The sequence below is a fragment of the Echinops telfairi genome, unplaced genomic scaffold (assembly GCF_000313985.2).
Source record: "Echinops telfairi isolate 266 unplaced genomic scaffold, ASM31398v2 ScPeMD7_11;HRSCAF=52, whole genome shotgun sequence".
In the NCBI taxonomy this organism is placed as follows: domain Eukaryota; kingdom Metazoa; phylum Chordata; class Mammalia; order Afrosoricida; family Tenrecidae; genus Echinops; species Echinops telfairi.
Genome location: NW_022103908.1, coordinates 34,745,241 through 34,758,141, shown reverse-complemented (window position 1 = coordinate 34,758,141; position 12,901 = coordinate 34,745,241). Strand labels below are relative to the sequence as shown.

Below are 12,901 nucleotides of genomic sequence, written 5' to 3'. Positions count from 1 at the left end.
TTCCCTCTCCATATGAAGTTGGTAATCAATTTTTCAATTTCTTTGAAGAAAGATGAGGGTAATTGTATCGGGATTGCATTAAACTTATATAGTGCCTTTGGCAGAACTGCCATTTTGACTATATTGAGTCTTCCAATCCATGAGCATGGAATATTCTTCCGAAATGTCCTTTTTGATGAATGCAACACCATTCCCCTTGAATCTGTCATTCCCGTCATAGTAAAACATGTGACTGCCTGATTCACAATGGCCAATACCTGTCCATTTCCGCTAATACCTAGGATCTTGAATTGTATGCCTTCCATTTCATTTTTGATAACTTCCAGTTTTCCTAGATTCAACCTATCACAGCTGTTTATTAAGAAATGAAATCTATTTTCAAAGATTCCATGGTAGACACTGTTAAAGAGCCTGCCGTGGGTTCTGAAGCTCTTTCCAGAAGCAGTGCAGAGGTGTTGAGCAAAGGCCACAATAATCTCTTCCTGTACTTTCTGTATAAATTTCATTATGCTTATTTTCATATCTGCTAGATGGTACACTTGTTTAGGTAGAATTTTTAAAATTAGCAGCAAGATGAAAACCTCTCCCAGTTTTGAAAAGATGTTTTCTTCTTGTCCGTATGTCTCGTGGAGACGCTCTCTAGGCTGTGGCGAAGCCCCCCCGGCACCATCTCTGGGGCTCCCTGTGTTACACTTCAACCGCACAGTAGCCACTAGCTGCAGGTGCGCTGTAGCTAGTACAAACAGTCTTACTATCTTTTCTTTCCATGTTTCCACAACTTCTTGAAGCCCGTCTGTGTGGCTATTTTCATTTTAAACTAATTAAGTTTAAATAAAAGTTAAAATCCAGGTCCTTTGTTGCACAAGTCACGTGCCAATTCTCAGCAGCCACCTGGGGCCAGCGGCTACCTTGTGCAGCCCGCAGTTAAGAGCATGTTCAGCCTCACAGAAAGCTGGCCTTTCATTTCCTGCCTCTTCATTTTTCACATGGGCAAGAGGTGGCAAATCCGGAAGACGGTATTTTAAATGTTTGTCTGTTCTCCAAATAGTCCTCGCTGTTCTGCATCGTTTCAGGGGGAAAAGAGGGATTCCTCTTCACCCCTGGTTTTGGAGCGATTGCACATGTGGAATTCATCGTGGACGTCATAAATGTTCTGGCTCTGAGTTCTCCTGGAGCGTGCTGAAGCTGTGGCAAGACCCACACTGATGCTGCCGGAGCCATTGGCAGAAAAGGACAGTTAGTTACAACCTCTTTATGATGTTGAGGCATCTAAAATGAGCTACTCTGCGATACCAGGAAGGTGGGGGTAAGAGGGGAGGAAGGGGGACCTGATTACAATGATCAACTCATAATCCCCCCACCCCCTCCCTTCACCCACATTTCTGTGGGTGAAGAGAGACAGCAGTTCATGTAAGATATGAAAACAATAATAATTTATAATTTATCAAGAGGTCAAGAGGGTGGGAGTGGGGTGTAAAAAGAAGAGGTGATACCAAAGGCTCTGATTGAAAGTAAATGTTTAGAAAATGATGATGGCAGCATAGGTACTTGATACAATTGATGCATGGAATCTTATAAGAGCCCCCAATAAAATGATTTTTTTAATGAGCTACTCTGGCCATAAGACCATGGGAGTTGTGCTGAATTCATTTTTAATAACCATGAAGCCCAACCTCAAGAAAGAAGTGGCCTTGCACTAACAAGGGCTGTCTGCTCTGAGGCCTGGCCCGGGCCCATCGCCAGCTCCCTGCCTCACTGGCAGGGAGTGAAAACAGCGCCCCTTCCTCTGTGGTGTGCTAGGCCCTGCGTTGGTTCACGTGTTTCCCTGCCCACACAGCATTTTCTCTAAGTCTTCTTTGAATAAATAAATGAATGTATGGGATCAACTCTTCCCTGAAAATCATCACATTAAAAATCCACTGCCACTGAGTGAACCCTGGAGACCCAACAGGGCAGAGTAGAGCTGCTCCGGAATGGCTCCCAGGCTGCAGGTCTTTATTGGCACAGACAGCCTCGTCTTTCTTCCGCTGAGCAGCTAGTGGCTTTGTACAGCCAACCTCATGGTTAACATTCCAATGCTTAAACCACTGGGCCGCCGGGGACCCAACAGGCTCATGGTGTATATGAAACGTGAATGTACTTACAGTGGTGTCGTAGCTACCAGATTATTAAGATCGGAAACCCGGGGTGGTTTGCAATCCTCTTGGTGAGTCTGTGTAGAATGAAATTGGGGCCCGTGCACCCCTGGCTAAGCTGCAGGCTCTTACACGAGAGCGCTACGATGTAATGTATGCTGCTTGGACTACAGGAATAGTAAATCCAGTTATAAAATAAAGATACATTGGGAGAACTGTGAAATTCCAATAAGAGTAGCCTCAGAAAATAAACCATTATGTGTGTTATACATTGTTAGTTTCTTTCTCAACAAAGAAACACTGCCCCCCTTGTGCTAACATTACACTCTCCTCATTAGCATGGTTCTAATAAACCAATTGTGGCAGTTAGTGCAACAATCGTCAATCACTTTAGGCACATCATATATTTTGTTTTTCTTCCCATATATATCTTTTTTAAATGGCATTTCTCAGAGTAATGGGATTTCTTTGAAAATGAAATGGGGGCTGTGGCTTGGCTGGGAAAGCGGGCAGTGAGGCTTTTTTCTCCTTTCTGAAGCACCGGTGAGATGCCTTCAGCTCCTACACAAATCCTCCCCGCGCTGCATTCAGCCCCCAGCAAAGGATGCTGATGCTGGCACCTGGGCCAGCTCCTTTTCAATTCACCTCCTTTCTGACTGAATGGATCATACAGCTGAAGGAATGGCCTCTTGTGTCCCGCGGCCTGCGGTTACGGAATACCTTACGGATTTAGGAGAACATGTAACTTCTGGTAACGTCTCCGTTTGTTCTTTATTTGTAGATCACATTCGACAGAGAGAGCGGGGAAGATGTCAGCTCCCCCAAACACGGGAAGGAGGACCCAGACAACATGCCCCACGTGGGTGGCAACACCTGGGCTGGCGGAACAGGTTGGTAGCTTAGATGCTCTGCTAGGCTGGTCTTCCCAGAGCACCAGGAGCAGCCCAGCGTCCTGACGGGCCCCAGGGCTGCTTGCCTTCTCAGCCTCACCGTGGTCAGGAGGATGGTGCTTTGTGCGCCAGCTCAGTTTCAAGATGTGGGAGAGCAAGCTCAGCCTTCCGCCCTCTGACCTAAAATAATGCTGACCTCCCCGAGTGGCTTCATCAGTTAATACAATACAAAAGTGACTGGTATTAAGTCTGTTCCAACTCACCGGGATCTAGAGGACAGAGTGCACCTGCCCTGTGGGTTTCTGAGACACAAACCCCTTTTTTATTATTTTATTGGGGCCTCTTATAGCTCGTTTTTTCCCTCTCTTATAGCTCTTATCACAATCCATGCATATATCCATTTTGTCAAACATATCTGTACATATGTTGTCATCATCTTTTCCAAATCATTTTCTTTCTACTTGAGCCCCTGGCATCAGCTCCTCTTTTTCCCCTCCCTTCCCTCCCCCATGTCCCCTGGATAATTTATAAATTCTTTTTTTTTTCCCTGTCTTACACCAACTGCTATCTCATTTCATCCACTTTTCTGCTGTCCGTCCCCCTGGGATGGGGGCCGTACGTCGATCATTGTGATCGGTTCCCCCTTACTCCCCCACCTACCCAGCCTTACCCTCCATACCCTCCTAGTATCGCTGCCCCCTCATTGGTCCTGAGGGATTTATCTGTTCTGGATTCCCTGTGTTGCGAGCTCTTATCTAGGCAGATTTGTAAGATAGAATTAGGGTAATGTTAGAGGAAGGTGTGCGTTCATCGGTGCTGTACTGCACCCTGACTGGCTCGTCTCTTCCTTGTGGCCATTCTGACAGGGGGTCCAATTGACAACTGATGGACTTGGGGTCTCTCCTCTGTCCTTCCCCTCATTCCCATTGATATGCTTTTTGTTTGTTTGTTTTGTTTTGGGTCTTTGATAGCTGATCCCATCGACACCTATGATCATGCAGGCTGGTATGCTTCTTCCATGTGGGCTTTGTTGCTTCTCCGCTAGATGACTGCTGGTTTATCTTCAAGCCTTTCAAAGAAACTAATTCTTTATGGGAATAGAAAGTGCTGTCTTTCTCCCAAGGGGCAGCTGTTGGGATTGAACTGCTGACCGTGTGATTAGCAGACCAGTGCACACCCACTACACCATTAGGACTCCTCATCAGTTAATGGGGGATAATATTAACTGCCTGACACACACAATAAATGAATGAACAAAAACACCACCACACTCACTGGTACCAACTCGGTTCCGACTAGGTCAGAGTCAAACGGCCTCAGAGTTTCCGAGGCTGTGATTTTTCTGGAGGTGGACTACCCATCTTTCTCCCGGGCATCAGCTGGCACATTCAAACCACAGCCCGGCGCTTACCCACTGTGCCAGCGGGGCTCCTTCACAAGGTTGTGATGCCAATGAGATTATGACTACAATCTACCAAACGCAATGCCTGATGTGCAGAATGTAGTCACTCACCCATGAACCCTTTCTTTTACATTCCTAGCTCTAGAAATAGAGAGCGGCCTAGTGGGTTACTCACTGGGCCAGTAACCGCAAGGTCAGTAGTTCAAAACCACCAGCCACTCCGAGAGAGAAAAATGATGTTTTCTACTCCTATCCACAGTTACAGTCTCAGAAATCCACAGGGCCAGTTGGGATGAACTTAATGCCAGTGAGTTTGAGTTTTGATTGAGCTCTGGGAATCAAAGAGCCTTGGTGGCACTGACAGGCATTGGGCTGCTAGCTACAACATCCCTGGTTCAAGCCCACCAACCTGCAGAGAAGGAGGAAGCTGCCTGCTTGGAACCCATGTATGGAGTTGCTATGAGTCAGAACCGACTTGATGGCACAGGTTGGGGTTTGGCTTTGGGAATTGTTCAAGAAACCTTGAACATTTTCCGCAAAAAATAGTTTGCAAAAAATATTCATTGGCTCCCTTGTCTCTGGAGTAAGTGTGTGGAGGATGCAGGGTTCTGAGATAAGAGCCTAGTGATAGTTTGAACTGGTGGCCGCGGTCCACTCCTTCCTCTTGGCCACGGTCCACTCCTTCCTCTTGGCCGCCTTACTAGAGCATTGTTCCCTGGCTGCCGTCTTCCTCTTTCCTCTCCTAGGCGGCCCACAGCGGCAGCTGCGGCAGACACATCTGCTGAGCCACAGGAATAGGGCCAGACTATGTGTGCTCCCTCTGATCTATCTGCACCGGGAGAGCTCATCCATGCTCCCTCCCCACTTTGGCTTCCCCAGGTTTGTTCCGTGCCTCTTGCCCTTGACAGCCTCTGGAGGAAATGAGTTTCTGGGCTGGGACAATGCGCTTACCAAATAGACCCATGGACCTCTTGCCTGCTCTTTTTATCCACCAAGCATCTTCTTTAAAGAAAGAGTATTTTTAGACCTGCCCTTTGATCTGGAAATGGGTTTTAAGCCAGCAAGATGTAATGCATCTGGAATTCCTCACGGGCTAGCGGCCAGCTTTGCAGTGGAAGCTGTGGCTCCTTAGTCAACCTGAAGCTACTAGCGAGCATCTCTTTCCAGACTCAAGACTCTGCTTTTGTTTGTCCCAGCCTGAATGTTTCCATCTACCTATTTCCAACTCTGTTTCTCTCTGCAATACTCCCCCAGAGGCCTCGGCTTTGAACGCCACTGTGCACCCCTACAAGTCAACTGAGTTGCGACACCCAAGGGCTGCTTCAGGAGTATGCTTTGCAGTCCTGCAAGCTCAAGTGCAGGCCAGGCTCTAGAGTGGCAGCCGAGAGGAACACCCTCCTCTTGCCCCCTCCACCCTAAGATGACTTTCACCAGCCCGTGAACCCAGGGTGGGGACTTTTCTTCTGCCAAGGGCCAGTTGGCTCTTTCGAACATCATTCGTGGACCATACAGAATTAACTACTTCAGAATTAGCCTACTCTATTGGTCAAATATTTCATCAACTCGCCCATCCCTAAAGTGCCGGCTGGAACTGCTCTTTTTGGGTGAGGTGTGTGATGGTAGCTGGCGGTGATGATTTCTGGAGCGAGTGGGTGTTCCCCACCCCTGCGGTAAACAGTGGGGAGTCCTTTCACCAAAAGGGCACCATCTCAGTGCCAAGGGAGTTTTAAAGTCAAATTCATCATCCACTCATGCCTAAGGAGAGCCTCCTCACAGTTCATCTTCACTGTCCAGGGACAGTGTGTCCGTCCCCCCACCCCCAGTCCCCCTGTCGGCTACTCATGAGTGACAGCCAGGAATCACCACACAGCCGAGAGGGAACTTTCCACCATCAGTCTCTAACTATGACATGACATGATGTGCTCAAGCCACAGGACAAAGTGCTGTAATTAATAGCCAGTTCTCACGGTATTTCCCGAAAGGAACTGACCCACCTGGACTTTCAGAAGTCCTGGCTGAGTCTGGGCCTCTATGCCAATTCAGCTTCCAACGGAGGAAAGAGGCCACATCATTTTATCAAAGTCTAGATAGTTCTCAACCATCCTCATGCCACCACCCTTTAATACAGTTCCTCCTGTCGTGGTGACCCCCCCAAACCATAACATTATCTTTGTTGCTACTGCATCACTGTAATTTTGCTACTATTATGTATCCAGCGACTCCTGTGAAAGGGTCATTCGACCCCCAAAGGAGTCGTGACTCACAGGTTGAGAACTGCTGGTCTAGAGGCTTCTGCCTTTTCTGCTTTGTGAGACTGGAAAGTGCCTCACTCTGTGTGACTGAGACTTCTCCAGGATAGCCATCGTAAGAGCAGGCACCCGTATTGCTGTGCGCCAAGTTAGCCTCATGAGAGCTCTGTGAAGTAAATCATATCACTGTCCCCATTTTGCGAATAAAGAGACTGAGGCATAGGGAAGCTAAGTCAATTCTTCAAGGACACATGGCTAGTGAGTTAGAGCCGGGATTTAAACTCGACCAATCTAGGTTAACTGCATTAGTTTGCCAGGCCACCAGTATTGGGCTCTCTTCCCAAGTCCTGCCATATGTAGATGAACAAAAGAAACAGGTTATACTTGTGTCCTGATTGAAATAAAGCAGTGAAAATTAACTGGTAGACCAGAGGCCGTGTCCAGACAACAGATGTGTTTTCTTTGGGATACATTCAAACCCAAACTAAATCTATGGCCCCCTGGCTCCCAGGAGCCTTATAGGACACAGTAGAACCACTCCATAGGCTTTCTGAGGCTAGAAATCTATACTGACACAAACAGCCCCATCTCTCTCTAGTGGTGAACCTGATGGATTCAGATCCCGAATCGTTTGGTTCACAGCAAAGCACTTAGGCCACTGCACTACCAGAGCTCCTTTGGTATAGTCTCATTCACTGCGTGGAGTCAATTCTGACTCGTAGTGGCCCTCCAGTACAGGGTAGACTGGCCCTGTGGGTTCCCCAGACTGTAACTCGTTATGGGAGTAGAAAGCCTCATCTTTCTCTCCCACAGGGACTGTTGACCTTGTGGTTAGCAATCCACTGGTTAACTCACTACACCACCGGGGTGCCTGGCATGCATGACCAAATAATTTGCATTTGAATGCTAGTGTATTTACATAAGACAAGTCCTCTTCCATTGGCTAAAACCTTACCACCTCTTGATCACATTACACCTAGCCCACTTCACTTGTTTATATTACTTATCTGGCCTTAGAGGCATTTACTTTATATTGACAATGTTAAAAGATTATATAATATATAAATAAAGGTATGTGAGTGAACTTGGGGTCATATTGAAAAGCTGTTCAGAAACTGGCAGTGTTGATGGTAAATTGTCCTAAATTAAGAGTTAATATAGAATCCAAATCATAGGACACTTGACCAAAGAAAAATGCCAGATCCGGGCTTAGTCTCCTGCCCTTCTTGAGGCCTGTATCTTGTGACTGCTAACCTGGATGCACAGATCCGAGGCTAGAACGAAGCAATGTTTGCCCTGGGGTTAGTCAACCCAGAAGGTGCCAGCAAGTCAGCAGCACATTCTTAGGGCTTTTTGGTGCAGATTGCTATCAGAGCCCATTGTCTAAGAGGCTGCCAGGCAGCGTGTAAGGGCACCCCAGAAGGTGGATGTGTGCCATAACTAAACAGGTTTGCCCAAGTTCAGTCAAACCCCATTTTGTCTTGGGCTCTGCTCTTGTTTCTGAGAAGGAACCTTTGACCCTGGGTGGGTAAACAAAGGAGAGCCAGCTTGCCCTCAGGAAGAATATGGTTGAAAGTAGACTAACTACTATGCAGAAAGGTGCTTACATTAAAAAAAAAAAAAAACAACCTGCCCAGGCAAGTCCTTAGCCAATAAGAACTTCAGGTAGTCAATCATAATATCCTGTTTTGTTAAACTCTTGAGCCTGGCCTGTGTCTCAAACTCAAACTCCAAACCATTGAGTTGATTTTGACTCATAATAAGCATATAGGACAGTTTAGAACTGCCCCTGTTGGGTTTCCAACAGGAGTAGAAAGCCTCATCTTTCTCCCACAGAGTGCTGGTTTCTGAACTGCTGGCCTGAGGTTAGCAGCCCAACATGAACCACTAGGCCACCAGGGCTCCTGGCCTATGTGTGTCCTCATGAAAAAGCTGACCCTGGATCAATGCTCACTATGTGCTGGCAGTCTCTGATTACACATCAGGCTGCTTACCACAAGGTCAGCAGTTCGAAACCACCAGCCAGCTCTGCAGGAGAAAGATGAGGCTTTCTACTCTCATAAAGGGTTACCGTCTCAGAAAGCCACCTGTGGATCACCGTGAGTCAGACTGAACGTGCCATGAGTCAGATCAACAAAACACAGTTACACTCTGTGGATTCCAACTCAGTGACTGCATGTGCTTCGGAGTCGAATTGTGCCGCATGGTTTCCAATGGCTGTGACCTTTCGGAAGCAGATTGCCAGGTCTTTGTTCCAAGGTGCCTCTGGGTGGGTTTGCACTTTGTACTTCCCACCTTTCAGTTAGTAGCTGAGCATGTCACCATCTGTACCGGGAACCGTAATGTTGGCCGAGGCACTGATGTGGGGTCCTGCGTGACTCACTTACTTTCCCTGGGTGCCTTTCTCACAATGTCAACAGTGTCTATGGCCTAGCTCTATCTCTGTATTTCATGGAAGAATAAGGAAACAGATATACGTTAGATGATCATTGTTGTTAGTAAAAGTATGTGCTAAGCCTCTATGATGTTCCAAGTCACCTTTATAGGTAGAGAGTGATATCAAATTGGATTCCTTCTATCATGTAGTTGGAGCCCTGTTAGTGTAGTGGTTATGAGTTGGGCTTTAAACCTCTTGATCAGCAGTTCGAAACTACCAGCGGCTCCAAGGGAGAAAGACTGGTTTTTCTACTGCCATACACAGTGAGAGTCTCGGCACCCCACCCTGCACCTCCCGGTTGTGATGAGTCAGCATGGACTTGAGTCATAGAGTACTACTTGAGATGTGGTGGATTTGGATGGGTGGAAGAACACAACAAACACATCCCTCCCCAACGAGGGCATTGTTTCCAGAAGAAAGATCATTTGGTGGCTTAATCACTATGAAGTGAGTGGTGACGGCTCACCGTTGGGGCTTTGGTGTTTTCCTTCCAGGGGGAAGAGACACTGCAGGTCTGGGTGGCAAAGGAGGCCCTTACCGACTAGATGCAGGCCACGCGGTGTACCAGGTGTCTGACGCTGAGAAGGATGCCGTTCCTGAGGAGGTGAAGAGAGCCGCCAGAGAGATGGGCCAGAAAGCCTTTCAACAGAGGTGAGTGTCCCCCGGCCCATCCAGAGCAGTGCTGCCCGCTCAGTGAAAGGTCCTGGGTGAGGACAGCAGGGATCGGTTTCCGGGCTGGCCTGTGTGTCTCCACCTAGCTCAGCAGCTTGACCCCCACACTGAACTCCACCACCACGTCAATCCAGAGCCAGCCAAGTGAACAAGATCGCCGCTTCTCTCCTCCTCAGCCTTCCTGACAGGGTTGGACGGCAGCCGACTGGGTAGAGGAAGGAAGGACCACGTGCGGGAGTAAAACCAAAGCTATTTCTCTTGAGAAAATGGAAAAACAATGGCCGTCAGCTCGATCCCCACTCCTGGTGCCCCCAAGGGTTTCAGAGCAAACTGTGCCGCACAGGGCTGTCAATAGCGGGTTCCTTTCGGGAGTAGACGGCCAGGTCTTTTCTGCCCCGGCTCTCCGAGTGGACTCAAACCCCCAACCTTCGGATTAGCAGTCCGGCACATTAACTGTTTGCACAGCCCAGGGACTAACTAGGCCCAGATTCCTCCATTGGCATGTGCTCCCAGGTCACAACACACACACACACACACACACACACACACACACACACACACCCAAGAAGGGAAAAGCCAGTGGGCTAGGTGCTGTAGTTCAGCCAGGATGCGGAGAGGGGGACCGGTCAAGATGGAATGTTCCAGAAAGGGAAAACTGACTGAGCAGGGGCGTCCAGGTGGGCTGAGGCACGAGAAAGGCTGCCGGCAGAGCGTGGACCGTGAGGCTGGATGGGGAGACCCTTGTCAGCAGGAGGAGGTGGCTTTGAGACCCTCCGGGGCCATTCTGGCCACTCTGAAGGCACCCCTCTGCGACGGAGGGCCTTGGGGTGGTTGGAGACCAGATTTACAGTCGGTGCTCAGCGGAGGGGCTGGGGGCAGAGAGAAAGAGGAAAACAAACAAAAACCACGCTGTAGTGTGTGTTATGAAAGTCCTCCTACGCAGGACATCTGCTGTTGCACTCCACGCTGTGCTTCCACATCCTGTGAGTAAACAGAACAATGGGTTCCCAACTTGGCCCCTCCTGCCCCACCCTCAGGAAAGCTTGCTGGCCCAAGGGCCCTCTGGGCAATCCCAGCAGACCAAGATCAAGGCCAGCGGACCTGCTCAGCAGTAGGGACCAGTGTGCCACCCTCGGCGCTGGCTCCCCTGGTGACTGTGAGCCGTGTGTTTCATTTGGCTGTGCCCAAATTTACAATTCCAGAGTCAGATGGGGTTCCTTCCCCTCCTCGTGGAGACAGTTTGAGAACCAAGACGATGTTTGGGGTAAACGCAGGTAAAGCTTCTCCACAAGGAAATAAGGATCGCTATACAGACAGGTCTCTTAAATGGGCAGCGCTGCCCTCCGTGGGATGTAAGCAATGAAGGACCCATTTAGGTAAAGAGCCGGCCGTTAGATGGGGGCCCTTCTGCCCTCCCCAAGAAGCGAGCACCTGTGGTTGCTGAGCTGAAACCCTCACAAGCAGTGTTCTAGTCCAAGCCCCTGCGTGAGTGGACAGGTGGACCAATGCTTTGACCTACAGACGGCTCCTGGGCCGCGCTGTGGGGCCAGTCAGCAAGGCTTTCAGTAGTGCGTGGGCACGAGTGTACAGCGCCGTCTCCAACCCCCTGGATAAGGGACCTGTGCACTTAAGGACCTTTGCCCCACAGGGAAAGGAGTCCAGGTCCCTGTATGGGCAAACGGTGAATGTACTGGCTACCAATTAAAAGGCTGGAGATTCTAGTCCACTGGAGGCACTCAGAAGAAAGGCCTGGCAATCTACCTCCAAAAATAAGCATTGCAAATCCTTGGTGGACAGTTTCACACTGACCCACACGGGGTCACCGTGAGCTCCAGCCCACGTGACGGCAATGGGCTGCTGGTGATGATGGTTTACATTTGGTCGGCCCTCCATGCCCCCAAATATGTGTTTGGATCCTAACCCCCTTTACCTGTGGAACAGCCACCCTAGCCAGGCTTCCCCGGAGATGTATGAATCTGATCCGATCACTGACAGCTTTGTATTTCAGGACCGAGCCTGACATGTTCTTTGTAATAATGAGTCTGATCCGGTCCCCCGTCAGTGTGTAGACAGTAGGAGCATCATCCATTCAAAATGGCAATGCCAAACAGTTCCTCCCAGCTCACTAGTGATCCTAGTCCTCAGCCATTCCCTGTCTGACATCTCCCGGTATTTTCTATTCATACTTCATATGTCCCACATCCCGGTTCTTCAAAGCCCAGCTCCATCAAGAGGAACTGGTCCCTGGGGAAGGACAGCATGCTTGGTGAAGGAGAGGGTCAGCCAGACAGAAGACGACCTTCGACCAGAGGATTAACACAGTGGACGCTACAATCGGCTCAGACGTAGCAATTGTGAGGATGGGGCAGGACCAGGCCGTGGTTCCTTCTGTTGTACAGAAGTTCACTGTGGGTTGGACCTGACTCACAGCACCTAACCACCGCCAACCAGTCTGTAGAAAGAGAGTTTTCTTTGTTATGTGAAGTAGGCCTTACCAGAGTAGGTGGGTTCTAAATCCAGTCCTTTCTTAATTAAAGAGCCACTTTGACAGAGACTGACACAAACTTGAGGAGCCCTGGTGGCCCGGTGGTTGCACATCAGACTGCTAACCACAGGGTCAGCTGTTTGAAACCACCAGCCACTTCCAGGGAGAAAGATGAGATTTTCAACTCCCATGAAGAGTTACAGTCTCTGTGGGTAGGAGGGTGAGAAAAAAAGAGGAGCTGATACCAAGGACTCAAACAGGGAAAAAAAAAGTTTTGAAAATGGAGAGGCAGCAGAGGGGGGAGAAGTGGGCACGGGACGGATGACACGACAACCCCGGAGGCCTGGGAAAGACGGGGCGCAGAGAAAAACGACCACTGTCTACTTCCCTGTGGGAAATTCTCCCGTTTGGGGAGCGTCCCCGTGGGGCCTGCTACAGATGTGCCATAGACAGCTCAACACCTACAGAGGGGTGAGGAGAAGCGGTCGTGAGCCTATGGGGCCATCCCCCAGCTGCACAGAGAAAATCTTGCCCTACGATGGGACTGAGTGGCCCCCTCCTAGGCCATTTAGAAGCTAATTCAAGATGTCTTGTCATTTCATTAGGGATTTTCCAGAGCATATCCCTGAGC

General features: G+C 49.1%; 1 protein-coding gene across 1 annotated transcript in view; it reads left to right on the top strand.

Moving 5' to 3' along the window:
* The window catches only part of VWA8 (von Willebrand factor A domain containing 8), a 426,636-nt gene that overhangs the window by 349,181 nt on the left and 64,554 nt on the right, over window positions 1-12,901 (top strand). The window contains exons 36-37 of the mRNA XM_045287091.1: window positions 2,917-3,025; window positions 9,608-9,764. Coding sequence (XP_045143026.1) covers window positions 2,917-3,025; window positions 9,608-9,764 — 266 coding nt within the window. The remainder of the gene's footprint in view (window positions 1-2,916; window positions 3,026-9,607; window positions 9,765-12,901) is intronic.